Here is a 22,081-nt window from a genome sequence, read left to right as displayed (position 1 = left end):
GGTACTTACCCTGAATTGCTCCAATAAAAATGACCCAGCTGTATAAATATGTAAATCACTGTAAGTCACTTTGGAGAAAAGTGTCAGCTAAATTAATGAAAGTAAATATGAAAGGCTGGCTTAGAAAAGGTTTTGGGAACAAAGATGAACATTGAACAACCTGTCTCCCCAGCATCACCCCTTTCTTTAGGAAGCTTTATTAATACCTTCCATATTCTGTTTGTGTCATTCATACCAGTCCTTGATTTAGTACCTAAAGTTGAAAAATTACATCTGATGTACAGTTGGTCACATGCTGTGAGACATCACCTCACAGCACACTTATTCCAGTGAATGTTGTGTGATGTGATATGACCCATAAAAGGTATAAGCTTAACTAATGAAATAACTGAGTTTCACTGTTGGCTCAACTGCAGCAGAAATCTGTAGCATGTGATAGTTGCTGTGTGCTAATAGTTTATCTGCCGTTTCAAATTAGGAACCTTCTGGGAGACAATCCACATGAAAAGTTGGACATCAAGATGTGTCCCGATGGTAGCGGTCAGCTCTACGTTCCAGGATTAACGGAGGTTACAGTGCAGAGCGTGGAGGACATCAACAAGGTAAGTACACACCCCAAACGGTAGAGTTCGCCTCGGATTTACACAGGCGTTTCATCAGGGTGTGTTCATACTCCGAACAAAACTGGGCACATCCTAAGATTTGTTCTTAAGCCATGAGTTCCTTTCCCAAATACCTGCAAAAACATGTCCTGCACCATTGTTTAACAAGAAGTAGTGACAGCACAGAATTTTTAACAAGATTTGTGAGAACATCTGTTTGCCTGTAACTTTTATGGGCAGCTCTGCGAGTAATGTATGAGTAATGTGCAGGTGAGTACCAACAAAATGACAGCATCCGACAAATAACCCGTGTTTTATTAATACTGTACTTCGTACCTAAAGCTCTTCATCTGTTGAATGTGCTTTGGCACACCCTGACCTGTGCATCCCTTTGGAGAGAGTCTGCCAAATGTATAAACATAATGACTTGTCTACATTTAAACTTGGGGCTATAATCAAATGAATTCATCTGTTTGCTACTCAGAACATTTGACAGAAATGGTTTTCATGCAACAGAGGCTATGAGTATGCTTTTTAGGCATGTAAATTATTCTGCAGGCTCTAATCCCAGTTTCTCTGACCTCTCGCACCATGCAGGTGTTTGACCTGGGCCATATGAACCGGGCGACTGCTTGCACCAACCTAAATGAGCACAGCTCCCGCTCCCACGCCCTCCTCATCATCACTGTCGCCGGGTTCAACGCCTCCACCGGGCACCGCACTATAGGTCAGGGGAACGCACTTTGGATGCCCTATGTGTACAGCCCGTTCCCCCCCCCCCCCCCCCCCCCCCCCATTCTACAATAACTTATATCATTCTTATAAATAAGCTAATCTGAAAAATCTGAGCCTGGGTGGAATTCCCCATACTCAAGGTCCGGTTACAAATTCCTTACCATGCAAGTCCTCCCATTATTCAGTTTACAAACCTGATTCATTACCGGAAGTCTGTTTATTTAGGGGGATTAAGAGTCATGTACTGAAATGACCTTTACCATAATTTTTTGTAGGACAGTTGTTCCAAGCAGGACACAAGTCCACCCAAAGATAACTCAAATTTATTTTTACAATACTCACTCTAATATGTGAAGGTCTTGCAACATTTGCACAAACTGTTCAACTAGAAGTTTGCATGCAATTTTAACTCCTTTCCAACTACAGGATGAAAAGGGTTAGGGTGACCGATTTAAAGCCCAACAGCATTTTATCTTACCGTGTCTTGCACTGTATATGAAAGGACCCATCTTCAACCTCCGTCTACAGGTAAACTCAACCTTGTGGACCTTGCTGGTTCAGAGCGTATCGGCAAGTCAGGGGCTGAGGGCAGCCGCCTGCGGGAGGCGCAGTGCATCAACAAATCTCTCTCCGCCCTGGGAGATGTCATCCACGCCCTGCGCTCAAAGCAGGGCCACATCCCCTTCCGCAACTCACGCCTCACCTATCTGCTCCAGGACTCGCTGAGTGGGGACAGCAAGACCCTCATGATGGTGCAGGTTGGTACAATCAAACGGGAGAGATGGGAAAACTGTACGCTACAGGTGGTCGTCTGCTTCTCTTCTGTTGATCCCTGTGCATGTCAGCTTTTAGTCAAAAATCCCCTTACATGCACGTCAAGTATTCATATATGTTACATTTTGTGATTGAGGATCTAGCAAATCCATTATACACTCATTTCACACATGTCAATACTAATATATACAGCACAGTTAAATAAAATGGCGCAGGGAATTTGTGAATACTGTGGATAATACTGCGGATAATACTGCGCAGTACTATCTACAGTATTCACAAATTTCCTGTGCCATTTCATTAACCCAAGAGCTTTTCCTTCCTTTTTTTTTTTAATTTATTTAAAAAGTAACTCTAAGGAAATCATAGTTTTGCAAACAAAACCAAATCTGTATTTGGTATAAGATGCCAACCACAGACTGACACACAAATGATAAAATGCGGTGCCTGGAGGCAGTGCAGCCATGTTGTTGTGCAGCACGTGGAGCAGTTGGCAGTACACGTTATGATCAAATGTCAGGACTCGGGAATAATGCTGATAAGATGGCCATCGTAAGTAATATTTGTAGTAACTCGAGGACCTCCTGGGTGTTGTGGTGAAGCCACGGTGAGCAGTGTACCATGACCTTCGTGACAAGTGCCATGTGCCTTGCCTCAAAAGCTGAATCTGTTGCAGACAGTGGGCTGTGCTGTATTATAATAGTAATGATGTGATGTATTCCTAGATCTCCCCGCTGGAGAGCAATGTGAGCGAGTCTGTCTGCTCCCTCAAATTCGCCCAGCGCGTGCGCACCGTGGAACTGGGTGGGCCGACTGGACGCAAGCTCAACGAAAACTCCTCCACGTCATCCTCACCCACTCATGACAGCCTGGAGGTAAGAGCACCAACCGCCTCCACCCTCCCTATAGTGTTCAGGCCCGAACCTCCGAGCGCCCTGGTCTTTTCTCAGCTACACCTTAACTTCAGTACACGTGCTAGATTGCAGTTGTTGGCCTTGAGTTCAGCTCTGAAAGTGGCCCATCTCAGGGTTATGACACACCGCAGCAATTGGAAACAATGCAGCCTTTGAGGGAAAATGGGCTTGGGAATGTGGAATTTGCTTATGAAAACCCAAGAGCTTTTCCTACACTGGAACTGATCCATAGCTGCAGGGAGAAATAGTCACATAGCACGTTAATCAGTATGAATGTCAGCGATTCATCGACAAACTTGTAAATCCGTTGAGCTGCGAGTGCTGTAATTGCACCATGCTTTCACCTGCAGCTGGACTCTCCTCCGGTGACACCTGTGCCTCTGCCCCTGTCGCGGGCCAGCAGCGGGGGTTCCACATTGGCATCTTCCTCCAGGTCCACAAGTAGCACACGCAGGAGGTCCCACTCCTACCAGTCTTCAGGTTGGTATACACATGTACGTGTACACTTGTCAACTTTGCAAAAGTGCATTTTGTTCCTTCACTATTGATATGGGGGAAAGCAGGCTCACATTTGGACTCCTGTCCTTGTTTAGCAGGAGTAGGGGGATCACTTTAATATAGCAGCATTTAAGAAGTTACTAGATGAATGCTTTTGTTTCAGGGTAGAAGAGAATGTATGGGTTTATGCTGCTGTCATAGGAAAACCTTGAATCAATGCAAACAGTCATTTGAGTGAACCCTACATTCCTGTATAACAAAACTAAATATCAGCTTACAGTGACTGTTCACCATTAATGGAATTTCAACACCTAATCCTTTTCTGTATTTGGATGAGGGTTGGGACACTATACTGTTACAGTACTAAAATGTTTGAAGTATATACACTGGCTCTTCAATTTATGAACGCAACTGGGATCGGAAGTCTTCATTATTATTATTAACTTCAAAGTTACTTCCACTGATTACAAGTAAGGGTGAACTTCTAATACAGATGTTTATTCACATTACGTTATTTACACATTGTAACATTTAAAGTTTTAGTCTCCAAACTCCTTTTCAGTCTTGATTGCACCTTTTCCTGGAATGATTTGGTCAGCAGTTTTCCTTATCTTCCTCAACACAACACTCAGGGACACCAGATGGACAGTAAACAGGGTGAAAGCATGATAAATGAAGTCCAGAAAAATATTCTGTATAGTGTATTTTACTGACATCAGCAGGCAGAAATGGATCATGTTTGCTGTAAAAGGACTATTCAACTGCATTTTAGTCTATATTTTTGGAAATTTGTAACAGCCATTCATAACATGAGGTGCCGGTGTACTGGAAGAAAGCCTTAACAGTACTTGTTCTCACTTTTGGAAACAAGAGTCTGTTCTGCATTTCGACGCCAGACGCATAGGTTCCTTGGAAAATGCGTATCTGCACTCTCTCAGCTTGTGCACTTGTCTAAACGAACAAGTTCAGTAGCAGAGATGCTGATCCAAGATGCTGCCTAGTTGTGTTCAAAACCAGTGCTTTTATGGAGTCTTCCATGGACTTCCTTTCTGTCCTGTCGTCGGTGTCGTACTGTGGCTCTGACCCTGATCGACTGGTTGATTTGCAGAGTGACATGTAGAAAGAGGCAGCGGAGTGGTGGGGGACAGTGGGCCAGGTAGGTGGGTTTTGGTGGACTGTGAATCTAGCATGGAAGACATGCAGCATTGCATGGTGCCCCTTTGTGTCACAGTCAGTGGCCACCTGCCGTAGCCGCCTAACACCACTGAGCCGCTTCCTGTGAGTTTGTCCTTTCTGGCCGTCATCACAGCTGACCTGCATGTTGCCCATGCCATGTGTGTAAAACTGAATTTTGAAAACTAAATGCCATTTGTCCCCCCTCTAGGAAGGACAAAAGTGGCAGTCTAATGGATGCTGGATGCCCGGGCAGGACTGACGGGCCGCTGGCTAGAAGCTCTCCTTTGCTGGGACTAGTGCTGCGTGCCTGTAACAGGGTTACCTGAAAACTTTACAGTTCCGCAGTGCACCGACATATGAAAGATGCATTTTGAAACGAGAAAGCTCGGCTACATTACCAGCATTTGGAGTTCAGAGGATAAAAGGGCACAGCTGCTGCTGCTCACGTATTAGGGTGCTCACAATGTCTTCCAGAGGTCTGCTGACGAGGGGAAAAAGTCTTCCGACCACAGTATTTGTTCCAAGCAAGTTGCACTTTAGATAGTTACCATTTTTAAGCTCTGTTTTTGTATTTTGTATTGAAGACCGCTGATGTCAACAGCACAAATGTTTCCTCCTCGGCACCAAAAATTCACAACTGATATTTGCTTAAGGACCTGGAGACTAATTTTGTACATTACTTTGTAGCAATAAGAAACATTTTTAATATTGTATGAAACATCTGTTGTTGCTGGATTAGTTAAGTAAAACCTTTCGATGCATGCATTTTTTGCTTGATTTCTTTATTTCTGTGGGAGGGTAATTTATCAAAGGCATCAAATTGACAGACTTGCCATTGCCTCAAGAAAACTGCAGAAACTGATGCACAAGTAAAGTTTTAATGTAAATGCCATTGCGGAACCACCCCAGCAACCAGGCATTATTTCTGCTGTTCTGGTAATGTTCCCTAAATTGAGAAATCAAATGAGGGGACAAGCACCTGCTATGGATTTTTACAGGCTTTTTGTATTAATAAAATTGAGCCAAAGCCACCATCTGTCTGTCTTATGTAACTACCCTCCACTGGAAGCAAACAGAGAAACCCATTTATAAGTAAAAGATTAGGGGAGGGAATACATTTCTTGGGCTGAGAACAAATGAGTAGAATGAACAGGTATCTGGGAGAGCTGGAGTTCACAAACCCATTTCAATCCCAGCAGATACACAATCGCATCCGAATTTTGCTCCCTGGTTTCAACTCTTGTGTACAAGAAATGTTGGCTCTCACCTCAGTTAAACTGTGCTTACAAGAGCCACACAAAAATAGGAATAAAAAGTATAATGTTGTAAATGGTAACATTATTGAATAGTGTATACTGGGACCAAAAGTCTGAGATGTCCCTCACTTCATTAGTACATTAGGTTCTATTAAATTTGCTGTATGACTTCATATATTCAACCAGTTACCCTATCAGCTTCATCAGCATTATGTCTACAATCTCCTATCCAAATCTGCCTGATTGACAAACATGTCCATTGTTTGTCCAGCATCTGGCCACTCCATCAAAAAAGTGTGATGAGATGCCTGAATTTATTCACTAAGGAGATTCTGTGAGTCTTGGATATAATTAAAAGCCTTATAGTGTATTCACATCTTTTACTTTAGGCTACATTAAAAATAAAACTAAAATACATTATTCCACAAATTCCTTATCAGCATCAAATGTTTCTCATAAGTGAGTATGTTTGTCTTGTAACTGATCACCAACAATGCTCTTCACTTCCAGATAACCTCTATGTGCAGAAATACAGATGATGCTCCACAACAAACTGATTCTTGAAAACAGATTAAAAGATACAGCAAAACTGACTACATGAACTATATGATTACCAATAAGGGCACAAAGCCTAAATGTTGACAAGATCTAGATTTTAGTTTGCAATTTCTATCACAGTTATATCAATAGAATTGTTCACTGGCACAACTCTGTAATCCTATTTCACCAGAAATATCTTGTTCCAATTATTTTCTCACCTTTCCCCAAATTTTCTCTCTACCAAGTACTTATTAAAAGTTTATTCTCTGACCAATATTTAGGAACAATTTGAGCTTTCTTTTTAATTTGAAAAAATAATAGACAGCATAACTTTTATAATTAATCTGATGCAATTTCTTTTTATAACAAAAAAATGTAACACTGTGCAAACATTTATCTCCCCACCATGCACAGACCAAGCTTTCAAATCCCTTCAGTTGTCACACATTTCAAAGTAATCTGCCATATTTTTGGTAGAGTGAACTTCATAATGCATGGGATTAATTCCATTATTTTGAAAAACCTGTGCTAAGCATTAAACACAAATAAATTAGAAGATACTTACACATCAGACTGTTTGGACTGAAATAAAAGCAGTTAAACATCAGGGCACTACAGCGTGACATTTTTAGAGTTCAAATAAACACGTTTTGTGGTAGAACCTGCTAAGCTTGACATTTCACCCTTTCTCTAGTCCTTATCCATTCATTGCTGCAGAAAATAAGCTTCTGGATACCAGCTCCTCATAAAGGTAAAGGGCTTGGAAAAGAAGCATAAGAAAAGCATCCTTTGCACATGGCTGTAGTCCTAAAGAAGAGAAGCACCATCTGCAGGCAGGGTGTCTGAGGAACAGCCTGGGAGAAGGATGCTTGTCCGGCGTGTGCTCTCATTTAGATTTATTTATTTAGCAGACGCTTTTGTTCGAAGCGACTTCCAATGAATTCTATGTAGTGTTACCAGCCCACACACCTTATTCACCGTGGTGACTTACACTGCTAGATACACTACTTACACTGGGTCACTCATCCATACCTCAGTGGAACACACACACTCCCTCTGTCACTCACACACTATGGAGAAACCTGAACAGCATGTGTTTCCACTGTGGGAGGAAACCCACGCAGACACGGGGAGAACGTGCAAACTCCATACAGACTGAGCGGGGATCGAACCCACATCCTCTCGCACCACCCAGGCACTCTGAGACAGCACACAACACACCTCCTGACACACTTTGCATTGTCATTGATCAACTTCAATATGACATAAGTAATTACATAGCACTAATTAGATGCTAACTCAATTAGTAACTGCATTTGTGATGACACTGGCAGATCTGGGGAGGGACAGCACCATTACTGTAGGAACAGCCAACAAAATTACCACAATACCAAGATGTACAATGCTCAGGGGTTAACCAAGAAGCTTAGGGTAGCTGCTATCAATCTGTGAGCATTTCTTGCTTTAGCTGATGTCTTTGTTTATGAGCCCACGATAAGAAAAAGACTGCACACAAATGGTGTGCATGGAGAAGGACGCCTTGAAGGAAACCGCTGCTCTCCATCTTGTCTCAGGTTTTCCGAACACCACCATGAATACTGCGTAACAACCTGGTTCTGCTGTTTACTAAACAGAAAGGTTTACATACATCGCTCCCTCAAGTAGCTGCATAAGACCGTTCATAACTTGATTTGTTTGTAGATCCAAAGTTACTTGGGCCACTAATTCACAATCAATAAATTTCATTTCCACAACCTCCTAACCAACAGTTGACTCAAAGTGTCTGTCATCCGAAGTGTTCATCCTCTGGCCATTTTCACCTCGATTGGCACACTCAAAATTTAATAATACTGAGATCCCTTGATTTACAGTTGTGGTTCTGCAAAAGTATTGGATAAAGCTAAAATACAATTGTTTATCTCATGTAAACGGCTTTGATTATGAACGCCCTTAGAATAAAATACAGTTACTCAACTTACAACGACCCAGACTTAGGACAGCAATTACAAACATTAAGCAAAACACTGCTTCTGAAATTTATCGGCATTCTCTATTATATTTGCGTTCAGCACACCTCTAAATGAGGTCTAGATATTACCTTCGTAAAGATCCAACAGAAACACAGGGATCACATCAAACAGCAGTACTTCAGATGTCAGTAGCTAAAACCAAGATGGCATAAGCTGTCATTTTCAGGTATTTAGTCATTTTATTATCTGACTACCTGTCTAAGGAGAGCAAGTGGACCAATACATGCATTTGTTTGCTTTTCTCCAAAGCAACTCCCAATGAACTCTATGTAGTGTTACCAGCCCACACACCTTATTCATCAAGGTGATTTACACTGCTAGATACACTACTTAGAATGGGTCACTCATCCATACATCAGTGGAACACACTGTCACACCCGAATAGCATGTCTTTGGACTGTGGGAGGAAACCAGAGCACCCTATTTTACCAAGTTTTCTAACGTTTTACATAAATAAAGCGTCTGCCCCTGAGCACTGTAACACACACACGGTGAATTAGTCACCGCCCCAAGTACATGTTTTTGTAGTGTAGGAGGAAATCAGTGCAAATACACTAGCCTTAAATTAAAATGCTATCCTTAAAAAGGAACAAATTAGAAATTAGCAATGTACATAACACAAGTTGGTCTTATAATCCTATAATGTAGTGTTTACATCTGAGAACGATAGGGTCACAGACTTTAAAATGTGATTATTGTAATGAAATTTGATTACTTTTTCTGATTTTACAACTTTCTAAATTGAGGCAACCTGTTTCATGATTTATTAGGTAAAAATCTTGTCACTTAACAGAAAGTAATCAAGCTTTGCTGCTGTGATCATTGATAAAAATGTCATGTTCTATATGGTAATAATTTTTCCCCTCCATTTGTCTGCAATAAATACACAAATTAAATACGGATCTTTGTAATATTTAAACTGCAGCTCTAAAGGTAGTGAAGATTCTGAGCCAGCTACTACTGAACCACCTAGTTCAATTTGATATCATGACTGATCCCGTTTAACTTTTTCGGAGCTTCTAATGGTACAACGAGGGCTGGAAAAGTTGCTGGACCCTCAACTAAAAAGCTGACTTAAAGACAGAGTAACAGTTGTGTTATAAAAAAAAACTGTACTAATAAGAAGTTAACTCACAAAAACAATAATTGATGGTGCTTGCACTTTAATACAGATTTTTTTCCTCAAGTCTATTCATTTTCAATGGCATTTTTCCAAAACAGCCTATTTTTAAAAAGTTCTTGGTGCAAAATATTGTTTTTAATGCATACAGATACTCAAATATACAAACAGAAAAATGTTCAACATTCTGACATTGCTCCAATACCAAGTTAACATAACCAAGACTGGACATTTTCAGGCAGTACCCCAGCTTTTTTTTAGACAAGAAATGGCCAGACAAGTAATGGTGAGCTGACATGCTTGAAGAGTAACCTTCATCTGACACTTTAATCTCGTCGTCACTGAAAAAGATCGGTACGGGGGGGCTGCTTTTATTAAATCATCTTTTCATTAGTAACAATTTGAAATGTTTGCTATTTTCCACCTCTGTGCCCCTATCTCCAGCCCAAGAAAATTCCACAAAACTTCTTTGCAAATGATTAAAATAAAAAAAATCTTTAATACTCCATTACCTCTGCCAAATTAAAATTTCTTCATTTGTCTTCGCTCCTGTCTTCTCTGTTTCTTTTCATTCACCTCCTCAGTGGCAGCTGGGGTCTGAGCTGTAAACCAGGGTCCCAGAAAGTTGACCCAAAGCAAATACAAAGCTCGCAATGGAGCCTGAAATCCAAAGTGACAGAACAGCAGACAGGTGGGGGGGGAAAAAAAAAAAAAAATTAGCCAAAGAATTAAATTCTGCCAGGCTGAGCTGACATAACAAATCCTGGAAGAATACAAAGCCCATAAAAGGTTGTGGCACATCTTACCAGAAGCCAGAGGTACCAGAAGTAGGATGATATGGTGCTGAGGACCTGCACGATGGCAGTGAGCAAAATGACATCTTTCAGGTGCCTGAATCAAGAGAAGAGTCATATACTGTGACAGTTTAAACTACAAAATAAACCAATTAGGTGGCCCCTATTCTAAGTACCACTTAGAATACCACTGTGCTATTTTATATAACTTGTGCGATTACCACCGAGTTACACATCCAGATCTGCTGTGGTACAGATAAAACAAAAAACAGCAACATTTTAAACAGAGTGCGCTCTAAAACTATGCTTCACTGTGAATACTGCTATGTGTCCCATTTATCCAAACCGGCTTAATATTATTTCACAAGTTATACAGCTGGGTGTTCTTAATGGAGCAATTCACAATAAATACCTTGCTCAAGGGTACTGCAGCAAGAGCAGGATCAAACCAAAAACCTTCAGACTGCAAGTAAACAGCCATAACCACTATGATACATACTGTATGCAGGCATACACCAGACCCATATTATCACCCTTTAAGTAAAAACATGGACATTGCATGGGAGAGCAGATCCTGCTCACCTGGTGCAGTCTCGACACTCACTCTGCCATCCCTTGCTCCATGTTCAGATCTATTCCACCATCAAGTAGGCTTCCATCTTCTGCAAAAGTGGGCCTTGCCATAGCAGACATGGACCGATAACTCCCCATGTAAACCACCAGAGCAAACACCAACAAGAGCTGCAAAAGAAGACAAAAAGTCAAAATTGTAAAACATGATACAACATCCTGCAGTAGGAAAATACTCAGAGCTGAACAGTATTTATATTTGGCTCATCAGTGCAGTAAAGAAAATGTATGCTAGTTGGGAACATTGTAGATATTGACATTGTGTAGTAATAATTTCAATCCACATTACCCATGTCCAAACGGTTGAAGAACTGTAGAAAAGAAGGTTTACAGCAGCAAATATGACCTGTAAAGAAATTATTTTATTTTTCAAGAAATAAACATCATGTTACATAATCAGCACAGTAGAACAACAAAAAAAAAAAAAACACGATCTTACATTCGCTCCAAGAATAACTCTTGTGTAAAACTTAAGTGTTGCAGCATTCTCCTCATATATTTGCTTCTTGCCCTTTGTGCCAACTTTTCCTTTGGGCTGGATCATTTTAGACAGAGAAAGAAAGAGATGATCATGTCAATCTTTCAGTTTCTCCAGATCAGCAGCAGAAAACGCATATCCATTAGCTATTAGGCTAGGTATTTTATAACTAAATGTTTATAGATAAAAACTCATTACGACGTACTATCGGGTCACTAAACGTCACAAAACACACAAAAACATGATATATACACAGCACTCTGTATATATTTATAGTTACACACACGTGGAGTGCTATCATCATGGCGACAGACAGCACAGCTACTACTTCAACTTGCAAACATCTTGCTAAATGTATTAATTATGACTTCATTAGACAACGTACCGCCATATTTTTTGTTTTGCACCAGTAATATGATACAGTCGCGCCTACCAAACAGCTTGTATTCCTGTTCACATCAACCTCTACAGCTTTATTTCACCCCGAACCTAATACATCGACTCAACCGCAGTAACACATCAGCATTTACACAGGATGCGTATCCGGCGCATGAGTTACTCGTCACTTCCGTCTGTTTTTAATGACGGTGGGTGTGTATGCGCTTTTCTGTCACCAGAGGGTCGCATCGGTAAATCGATGTTTGTAATGTATGAGGCCTGGGCTGAGAAACTGTAAGTAATCAATGACAGCCAAAATCATGCAAGTGAGTGTCAATTGTGTGATCTCCTCTAGTTAATTGCCGTTTAATTTCTAGAATTCTAGTATAGTAACAATTTGTGTTATAATATAAATGCCGGTGCAGCTACACTTAATCTTATTGCACGTAACTGTATGTAATTTGTGTTCATAACTTTATGAATAACACAGCTAACATTAATGCTGCACAGATGAAATACTGTACCATAGTAACCTCTGTTCAAGACAGGAGCGCATGTGCGGTCACATGTGCGGTCATATGTCCAAGGAGCGAACGTGTCAAAACTACAACTCCCGGCATCCTCGGTGTCGCCACTGTACCGAATTTTCAAGGTATTCACTGAGCTCGAGGTCACGCCGGGGATCCATGCAATGCATGCGTCATGTATCATAAAAAGAGTAAGAAGGGGCGCGTCGCCGAGCGCCGGGCCGAAGTCCGCGCGCACTGGGACAAGGACTGATACCGGAAGCGCCCCGATGCCGCTCGGATGCCACAACAAACTCTGCGGGTTTCCGTGAAAAGTGCCGCCTAAATATTGATTCACCTGAGCGGGACCTGACTGTCCACTTTGACCATTTAAACATTAAACAATCTTTTTTTTTTCCTCCAATCCGCAAGGACAATGGAAACGCCAGATTTACCTGTCGAGGTACAGTATAGTAGCTAAAAAATTAGGATTTTATTATAAAATTTCCATTTTTCCATTTAGCAGACGAGCGACTTCCAGTTCCAGCGTTAATTATAATTACCTACAATTTACTTACCCATAACTGGGCGAATAAAAATATATGCTATGTAGTTTTAATTGATGTATTTCTTTGATTAAATACAAGTACATAATTATTATATATACATAGGACTGTAACTTGTTGAGAGTTTTTGTTGCTGTTACATACATTTTTGGGATGGTTTCAGCACTTAATCCATGATGCCATGGTGTTTAAGTGTTTTTGTGTTTTATGAGGACAAAATGAAGAGGGGGGTAGAGATTTTGTGAAAACTGCATTGGTGTTACTACTGGACAGCACAGGCTTGTAAGCCTACTTATGAAAAGTAGAATTAATTCTGCTTCTGTTACACTAGATCATCACGTACATCCTGACGTTCCTACACGCTCCTGACAGGAAGGAGGCTTCTTTGGTCTCTAAAAGCTGGTACATCGCTAGTCAGGACCCCCAGTTCCAGGTACTGTGTGCGGACTCACGATTCTTCTCTGACTTTCGTTATAATTATCCGTGTTGTACTCGCATACTGTATATATGAATGCCTCCCCTCCCAGCTCCTTACGCTGTATGTTTACATTGGAATGCTGCTGTTGTGCTCGTTGCAGAAGAACCTCACCTTCAAGTTTCCGGCATCCTCGTCCTCCCTGGACGTGATCCGTGGCCTGGCTAGGCTGCCGCGCTGCAGTCTGGTCATCACTCACCTGGACACCTCACATGCGTCGCGTGAGGTGCTCGCTCAGGTGGGCCGACATCTGGGGCCACGACTCGAGAGCCTGTCTTTGCCGAGGAGCAGTGTGACTGAGTCCAGCCTACTGGGCCTCCTCCCCCGCCTCACCGCTCTGCGTCGCCTGGACCTTAGTGGCCTGGACAGCCTCTTCATGTCAGGTGCCTTCCTGTCCCGAGAGGATATGCGTAGGCAGGTGCAGGCGGCTCTGACGCACCTGGAGGAACTGGACCTCTCTGGCCTGCGCTACCTGTCTGATGTTTCCTTCAACCGGTTGACAGGCTGCACCCCGCACCTGCGGCACCTCTCGCTGGCCGGCTGTCACATCGCCTTTGAGTTTGACCCTTACCGCGGTTGTCCTGTAGGACCGGACTCTTCTGCATTGCTGTCGCTGCGCAACCTGCACCGGTTGCTACTGCAACAGGTTGGCACTATGCAGAGCCTAGACCTGAGCAGGACCAGCATCACTCCTGAGTCTCTCAAGGCCCTGGTCAAGGTGGAAGGGCTCTGCCTGCATGAGCTGCGCCTGCGGGGCTGCAAGGAGCTCACGGACCAGGCGCTCGTCACCCTCTGCAGGTACCAGCCTGCGCTCAGGACCCTGGACATCAGCGCTTGCAGTGAGCTCACAAATGCTGCTGTACTCGCTGTGGCATCTGGCCTCAAGGACCTCCAGCACCTCTACCTGTCCCGGGACTGGAGGGTGACGGACAAAGGGCTGTCAGAGCTTGTGATGCTGAAGGACCTGCAGACTCTGGACGTTTCGGAATGCGTTCACATCAGTGGCACAGAGCTGGCGAAAAGCCTGACTGGCCCACAGGCCAAGGCCCAGCTGGCTTCTCTCAACTTCAGGAACTGCAGCTACATCCGGGTGAGTCGGCATCCGCCTGTGATCATCGCCCTTCTTCCGTCAGCTCGCCGGCTAACCCTATTACAAACATTCAGGTTACAAATTTGTGAAGATAAACATTTACAATTTATTTCGAGCAGCATTTTCTTTACTTTTGTATTTCCTAAAATGTGTATTGTAGAACAAAAACAACCTGCATTTCTGTAATCAATAGATATTTGGCAGTAAAATGCACCTAAATGTACAGGGATGTGGGGCTGCCTTAATTCAAATAATTTCCGCAATGTTTACAGCTTATGTCTGCTGTTCCTCACTGTTTCATCGTAACATGATGAGTATTGCACTTGGTCGAGGGATAAGTGATGATTTTTGACTTATGAACAAATGGATTTACAGATTTCTGATGCCAAATGTTTGAAAGGTAAGGAGAAAGTGTACTGTATTTTTAAAAAAAAAAAAAAAAATGGAAAGGAACATAAGCTGTAAAAAACGTCAATTGTGATTTTAGTTCCAGGCTGCCGTGGTTCAAGATTTAACGTGGGTTTTTTTCCCCCACTGGCTTTTTTTGGGTATATGGAAAATACACCATTCCTTGGTTTATATGGTAGGTGTCAAAGTAACTGAGTGTGCCACTGGCAGGCCATGTTTAGACTCATTGAATAATTGTTTTTAAATCAATCTGTTTTCTCCTCCCCAGGACCTTGCTGTTTTCTCACTGGCCCAGACGCTCGGCCCCCGACTGCGTGAACTCGACCTCACTTCCTGCCCGTACCTGACAGACCTGAGTGTGAGTGCCATCTCCACATACCTGCCAGCCTTGGCGGTGCTGAGGCTCGGCTGGTGCAAGGAGATCACAGACTGGGGGCTGCTGGGAATGGAGCAGCCCTCTAAAGAGCACAATCCTGACAAAGATCTGGTGAGATGCTGCCGTCGTTAAAATGCATCATGAAATAATTGGAGTAATGTGAGGGCTCCTGAACTTGTGACCCTCCCACCCCCCAAGAAATGGGTAACAGGATTGGGTTTTATCATCTCTCCATCCAGGAGGACAAAGGGCCCAGCTTCACACGCACCTTTGGGAACATGGGCTTCTTCCAGCCACCCCCCTTGCCATTCTCAGAGAAGCCCCAGCAAGTCACAGAGGAATATCTGGGAACCTTCCGGAAGCAAGAAGGCGCCTCACTGCTTGCACTCAGGAGCCTCCAGGAGCTGGATCTGACTGCATGCTCCAAGCTGACTGACACCAGCATCACACAGGTGAGGGAGCAGCAAGATCAGAGTGGATGTACCATATTGTCAAGGGTGTGTTAAGGCACATAAAATCCCAGTGATGTGGGACTTCCTCCTCTGGGGGCAGGTGCTACGGTACCCAGATCTGCAGTGGCTCTCCCTCTCCATGGTGACAGACATCACTGATGAGAGCCTGGTATCAGTGGCCCAGCACTGCCGCAGTCTGCGCAGCTTGCACCTGTCCCACTGTCCCCTACTGAGCGACGGGGGTGTGGCAAGTGCAGCCCCCTTCCTACGGAGGCTGGAGCACCTCCACCTGGCAGCCTGCCCCCTCATCACCAACAGGTCTGAAAGGTCCATATGAGCTGGAAGGGTAGAAAAACTGCTTAAGAACAGTAAGAAAGAGGAGGGTGTTCCAGGTTTGAATCCTACCTCCTCCCATAATACTCTTGAGCAGGGTATGTTCCCTGAATTGATATGGTTATAATGGCCAAATTGTGTAAATGAGCAAATCACTGTAAGTAGTTTAAGGCTCCAAGTTTCATACAAGTACGGTATGTTTGTATTCTATCATAATTTCTGATAAGGCATGTAAGGGGGAAGTAATTTAAATACCTATTAGCAGTTTGTATGGAGGTGCTGCTCTGACCCACCGCCTCCCTCCCCCAAGGTCCCTTGCTGCCCTCACCCAGCACTGCAAGCGCCTGCAGTCTCTGGACATCTCCAGATGCAAAGCCATCACGATGCGAGCAGTCGAGCACCTCCACTCGCAGCTGCCCTTCCTGGATAATGTCCACTGCCGTTTCGTGGGTGCGGCGGACCCCACCTTCATGCCCTGATGGTGCTACTCATACAGTTTTGAAAACTTTGTTAGGCTTAGCCTGCTCTGTTCCTTGCTTCACTTGAAACACAGGAGCTTCTCTGCATTGGAAACCAAAATGTCTCCACAGATCATAGCCAATGCTGACTACTAAATGTTTTTTTTTATTATTTTTTATTCAAAGAGACTTGCAGATTTACCCATTAAAATAAAATATAAAGATTCAAACCAGGTTAACAAATACATTTCTGAAGAGTTCTGCAACAGCACTCCTCCTGCAACCTGAACCCAGAAGCTCCAGGTTGCAACTCCATGTGCTGAACCTGTATATAACCTATTGTCCCCCTTGCAAGCATCACATCATTTAGTAAGTATTGTGAATCACCACATATTACATTAATCCAGCTGCATTCCCTAGGGATGTCCCTGTGGTCAGACCGGTGAACATTCATATTCATGGTGCAGGTAGCGTGAATGTCAACGCAAACATATCCTACAGATGTTCGTTTGCTTGTATGGTTCCTGCCAGTTATTTTTATAAACAAATCTGTATCCAGCATTTAGTCCAAAAGAATTAAGATCTAAATTTCTTCTTGCTCAGAGTCTGAGAAATCATTCTGCTAAAGTAACCATAAAGTAACGAAAGCCATCATGGGCATCCCTTCAAGACAAATGTAATAACTGCTCCAAAAGCTGTCTAGATGTACCACTGTATATACAATACCAGAGTAATAATTGAGGGGAGAAAAACTGAAGTACCACTCTATGAATATAGTTCAAGTTCAGGTTGTTTTCGTCATTCCTCTATACAGCTTGTGTACAGTGGAACAAAATGTTGTTTCTTCAGAGACCGTGGTGCAACACAGAGCATAGGACAGGACATGGACACAGGTATGGCTGTGAGCTGTAGTATAGTGCTGAGTTTATTGTTCAATGGAACCAGGTGAGCGGTGGGAGGCAGCTGGGTGGTGAGTAGTCTGAATGCCTCAGGGAAGAAACTGTTGCGGAGTCTGCTGGTGATGGTGCAGATGCTCCTGTACCTCCTGCCAGACGGCAACAGGGTGAAGAGTCTATGAAAGGGGTCGTCCATAATGCTGGTGGCCTTGCAGATGCAGCGGTTTTTGTATGTGGAGTCAATGGCGGGAAGAGGAACTCCGATGATCTTTTCAGCTCTTCTTACCACTCGCTTTAGGGTCTTGCGGTAAGAGACTGTGCAGTTCCTGTACCACACCGTGGAGCAAATAGAGCAAAAGAGGTAGCGCTGCAAGTGTTTACATAATTTTAGAAGTTATTTTTCCCACATATCAAATGTCTGACTTTTCTTTCCCCTGACAGCACACTGGTGGTTTCGCAGAGGAAATTGTTAGATCAAAAAAAAAAAAAAACACCCTTCAGTGGCACCATGGTTTGCTCAGAAAGGTTAAGATAATGAGCCATTGCTTATTTTGAAGCCTATAGATGAGGATCTATAACTTAAAAAAAAAAAAAAAATTGTGTGCTGTTAGATAAGGTGTTGGATGGCAATTACTCTGGGTGTGTCGTGCATTGTAACAGATTCTCAGGTTCCGTTTGTCAAGTTAAGAAAATTATTAGTAGGGAAAGTCTACCAGCCCTAGCAAAGCCATATTATTGTCTGCAAAAAAATAAAATATAAGCAACAATGAACACAGAGATGACATTAATCTTTAACAATGCCACCACTTCCTGGGTAAACAGCACAGGCGGTGTTTGTGTTGACCTTCTGCACTCAGTTTCATTTTGCAGCGGTGCATTGATGGTACAGCGTGTTACTGTACACACTGGACATGTACTACCAGTTCTCTTCACTTCCTTTAATATCCTTGATGTATAAAGTGTAATGAATATAGGCCAAATCTTTTAAAATAAGTAAAGGCCCAAGCTGGGGCAAGTAGAGGGAAAGGAAAAAAAAAAAAACTACTTGAGCTTCTTGGGGACATATATAACTAATCATTTACATGTGACATAAAATACTTTAAATGTTTAAAACACCAATTAAAAGTATACAATCTTGCAAAAAATGTTGACTTACTGTACATCATACCTTAAAAGCTACAAGTGTAAAATACTAGGATTTTTCTTTTTCAATTCCACTTATGAAAGGATCAATAAATAAGCACAATGCATTGTTCCCAGCTGATGTTCCCATAATTGGCCATGCAGCAAAGTCAGACAAATCAGTCAAGTCGATTATGAGATATGTCAAGAGTTGCGGCCAAAAATACTGGCACCCTTGCTAGTTTTGCAAATCAAAATTCTCTCTAAAAAGTTGAAATTGACCAAAATGTTTAGTCTCCAGAATTCTTAATTTCACTGTTTAATATTAAAGAACCTTTGTTTTCTTTATTCTGAATATAACATTTTAAAAATAGAAAAACACCATGGGCAAAACTGTAGACAAGTGAGTTCAACTGAAAAGGACAATCACCTGTTTCAAATATATTTGTAACAGCTTAGGTACAGGCCATTTTAGGATTTCCTGTGGAATAAGCAAACACTAAATTATTCACCTTTTTGTTTTGTTCCACTGCAAGCCAAAGAAGGGCCACAAGATTTTAATTAAGAGTTTTATGGAAATGTTCCATTATTTGAAAAATGTGCACAGGTGCCAATATTTCTGGCAGTGGGTGTAAGTAACGGGCAACAATCTATAATGCACACACTTCTACGCTGTACACCACACTATTTCGCTGCTTGTCAGTTCGGCCACAGCAGTGAGGTTAGAATTCTGGGTCCATGTGCTCCCCCTGCAAGATCGGGGTGTCAGCTTTTGTTGATTTCTTTTTCCTTTCCAGCAGATCACATAAAACTTTGAGGAAGCACAGCATCTCTTTGGCTGCTACTGGCTGTATTGTATTGAAAAGTGTGTTGCCCTTGGCTACCAGTCCATGTTTACACTGTGCGCACCTCCAACACCATCTCCTGAATTTTAAAGTAGTTGAGTGCTATGAATATTGCACGCTCTCCAATGCGGCAGCTCCTAGTTCCATAACTACAACAGTGGGGGCTATCGGACTGAGTATTTAAGCAGATTCATTGTTATTATTAGCTGGAAAATAACTTCCCATACAAGTACCATTCCAATATTACAAAGAATGATGGCCACTTACATCAAAAATAGTTCCAATAGTCTGATTAGTAATTTTGGATGCCATTCAGGAGCTTGCTACAACACATTTTAAATTAAAAAGTCTGTTTTTAAAAATTACCATAATACTATTAAATGCTTTTTAAATTATCCAGCTCAGATCATGACTGAAGAAGTGTGGATTTGTTTGACAGTGCATGCTATAGTTTCTGTACTGTAGTTACCTACTGAGTTTTTCCAATTTTATATGTACATTTTTCTACTCAGAAAGAGGTGACTTCCAGACAGTGATGACCGACTACACCACACTGAAGTCGTTGCCTCTCACCGGCTGATGCTGGTTGAGATATTATGGCAAATGTACAATTGTGTACACAATATACTTACACATGTACCATCATGAGTGAACCATTAAAAAAAATAAAAAAAAAAAAAACCCCTTTGCATTTGAGTGGTGCAAGGAAACTGCAGTCCAGCCAACTGAATCACAGTTCTCATTCCATCTTACCATCCAGCTGATGTTCCCATCAGAGAAAGGATCAATAATGCAATGTCACCATTCACTTTGCATGTGTTCAATGGCTCTGCATTATTGAACAGCTTCACAAAAGTACTTAAGATGAAATTACTGAAGTTAAATGTTTCTGCCAGCCAGATGTAACAACAAAAATTTCCCATTAGCTGTGAACAGCTGAACTGCCGATTCCTTTGCTGCAGGAACTACTGAAAAATATTGCACAAAAATAGATGGAATTCTATGCTCTAGACAGAACACAATGACCTTGCTCATACAACCCTTGTACCACAGCATATATACATTCAGGCCAGCTGTGCTCCAACGAGTAATACGTGTACCTACTAACCACTGTCATCTAAACTTGGAGCCTGAAACTACTGCACACCAGTGATAATGATCACTGGTACAAGGAGGATCGATTGCTTTAAATGGTCAAAACTGCACGGACACAATGAAAAGCAACACAAATCTGGTGCTCCTCAGATTCAAATCGAGAGAAATGGTGTTGATTCTTTGCCGAAAAGATGACGAAAGAAAGGATGATAAAAAGGGTGATGATGACAGGGTGATAGACACACCACATTGAGGGTTTGTCAAGACACCATGTACACTAGATTCCCTCTCATGTACTCTTCTGTTCAGCAAAGGATATTTATCACATTGTGTTCATAATGTATTACATTCTAACTTTGCAGACTCTTACAGGATACAAGCTGAACCTAATGCCACAACACAGGAACGACTAGAAAATGTCTCGGACTAAAAAGCTCTATTTTAAGAGCTCAGTGCTTCTCTGCTTGTGTGTGTAAATGCTGTCTGCCCTGACGCTCAAGTCCCCTCTGACAGCACGGTAATGCTTCGGCAGATCCCATCATAGTCTGCAGTCAATTAGTCCATGATCTACAAACAGAAATAGCCTGGAAAGACAAAGATTACAGTTTCAAAATTTAAAACTTTCCCTATGTTCAAGGTGCCAGCACTCCTCTTCCAGTTCATGAGGAGTCTCTGAAAGCATGCAATGAGACACGACAGGAAGTCTTGTGGAGGGGAATCAAGGGAATTCAGTGTTGTTAATGTGGTAAAACTGAAGACACTGCCAACACTGCTGGATTAAAATGCTTTCACTGAATAGCAATACCTTCAGTCATCAGTCTACTCATAAATGTTGCATGACCACACCCACCTCCTCTTAACACAACGGGTAACCTCTATATATAAAATCTCTTTTATAAAGCTTCTCATATAGCTCAGCCCTCTACTGCTCCGTTTGGCTGAAGTCATAGCAGAAGTTGAAGTTGCTGGGGGGTTTGGGGACTGGAGGTGCAGCATCTGGGATGGGCACATTCTCCAGGTCAAGCAGACGCAGCTTGATCTCCATGGAGAGCAGGATCTCAAGCTCACTACGCATGCACTCGCTGCTCATCTCCCGTCCCAGAAGCACACTGAGCCCATCGGTCCACAGGCAGAACTGGAAAAGGGAGACATTACAGTTTTCCAAGTGTGTAAATGAACACATACAGAAATGATGGCACAAAACCGGTTCATATTGTGTAGACACACAAATAAGTGTAAAAAATTAGAAATTTAACAGGACAGATGTGTTGCATATTTTTTTCCAGGATATATCTTTTCAGAACATAATATAATACATACTGAAATTCACATCTGTAAGTCCTGATTTTTTTGGGAAAAAACTACAGAGAAACAAAACAACAAAGCTAAAAATTTTAGATAAGACAGAAATTGCCTGATCTTAATTTTCTTTTCTTGTTTCTACTGCCCATTTTAATACTTTAAATCGGTTAAGATCTCTCTCTCTCTCTCTCTCTCTCTCAAAATTGGGGCTGTCAGCTTGGTTCGTAAGCAT

The 22,081-nt window shown here is 42.2% G+C and overlaps 4 protein-coding genes across 11 annotated transcripts in view; 2 read left to right on the top strand and 2 right to left on the bottom strand.

The window, feature by feature from the left end:
• The window catches only part of LOC108926325 (kinesin-like protein KIFC3), a 30,780-nt gene extending 25,224 nt beyond the window's left edge, over positions 1 to 5,556 (top strand). Inside the window, exons 16-22 of one of the 2 annotated variants that reach the window (XM_018738955.2) lie at positions 479 to 602; positions 1,200 to 1,329; positions 1,866 to 2,095; positions 2,837 to 2,986; positions 3,376 to 3,505; positions 4,632 to 4,679; positions 4,908 to 4,989. In XM_018738955.2, coding sequence (XP_018594471.1) covers positions 479 to 602; positions 1,200 to 1,329; positions 1,866 to 2,095; positions 2,837 to 2,986; positions 3,376 to 3,505; positions 4,632 to 4,636 — 769 coding nt within the window. In that variant the 3' untranslated portion in view covers positions 4,637 to 4,679; positions 4,908 to 4,989. Of the gene's footprint in view, positions 1 to 478; positions 603 to 1,199; positions 1,330 to 1,865; positions 2,096 to 2,836; positions 2,987 to 3,375; positions 3,506 to 4,631; positions 4,680 to 4,907 lie in introns of both variants that reach the window. The other variant, XM_018738954.2, reaches the window with a different exon arrangement.
• Positions 5,557 to 9,680: 4,124 nt separating this feature from the next.
• tmem208 (transmembrane protein 208) lies at positions 9,681 to 12,093 on the bottom strand. 2 transcript variants are annotated; one of them, XM_018738882.2, is made up of 7 exons: positions 11,933 to 12,093; positions 11,509 to 11,604; positions 11,359 to 11,415; positions 11,044 to 11,180; positions 10,452 to 10,536; positions 10,158 to 10,305; positions 9,681 to 9,986 (listed from the first exon to the last, which is right to left on the bottom strand). In XM_018738882.2, exons 1-6 carry the CDS (start codon positions 11,936 to 11,938, stop codon positions 10,168 to 10,170), a joined length of 519 nt encoding a protein of 172 aa, XP_018594398.1. In that variant the 5' UTR covers positions 11,939 to 12,093; the 3' UTR covers positions 9,681 to 9,986; positions 10,158 to 10,167. The 2 variants fall into 2 exon arrangements, with proteins under 2 accessions (XP_018594398.1, XP_018594396.1); XM_018738880.2 differs by having other exon boundaries at positions 9,681 to 10,305.
• Positions 12,094 to 12,128: 35 nt separating this feature from the next.
• On the top strand, positions 12,129 to 17,447 carry fbxl9 (F-box and leucine rich repeat protein). 6 transcript variants are annotated; one of them, XM_018738795.2, is made up of 9 exons: positions 12,129 to 12,219; positions 12,470 to 12,577; positions 12,864 to 12,894; positions 13,329 to 13,430; positions 13,576 to 14,562; positions 15,239 to 15,457; positions 15,586 to 15,798; positions 15,899 to 16,125; positions 16,442 to 17,447. In XM_018738795.2, the coding sequence occupies exons 1-9, from the start codon at positions 12,185 to 12,187 to the stop codon at positions 16,608 to 16,610; spliced, it is 2,091 nt and encodes a 696-aa protein (XP_018594311.1). In that variant the 5' UTR covers positions 12,129 to 12,184; the 3' UTR covers positions 16,611 to 17,447. The 6 variants fall into 6 exon arrangements, with proteins under 6 accessions (XP_018594311.1, XP_018594312.1, XP_018594316.1 ...); XM_018738796.2 differs by having other exon boundaries at positions 12,130 to 12,219; positions 15,899 to 16,116; XM_018738797.2 differs by having other exon boundaries at positions 12,138 to 12,251; positions 12,474 to 12,577.
• A 1,100-nt stretch (positions 17,448 to 18,547) lies between these two features.
• The window catches only part of elmo3 (engulfment and cell motility 3), a 28,671-nt gene continuing 25,137 nt past the window's right edge, over positions 18,548 to 22,081 (bottom strand). Inside the window, exon 21 of the mRNA XM_018738966.2 lies at positions 18,548 to 21,682. Within this exon, the coding sequence (XP_018594482.1) occupies positions 21,470 to 21,682 (213 nt within the window). The 3' untranslated portion in view covers positions 18,548 to 21,469. The remainder of the gene's footprint in view (positions 21,683 to 22,081) is intronic.

This window comes from Scleropages formosus, chromosome 7 (assembly GCF_900964775.1).
Source record: "Scleropages formosus chromosome 7, fSclFor1.1, whole genome shotgun sequence".
Lineage (NCBI taxonomy): Eukaryota > Metazoa > Chordata > Actinopteri > Osteoglossiformes > Osteoglossidae > Scleropages > Scleropages formosus.
The sequence above is the reverse complement of the archived record's forward strand: the minus strand, read 5'-3'. Positions and strand labels throughout refer to the sequence as shown.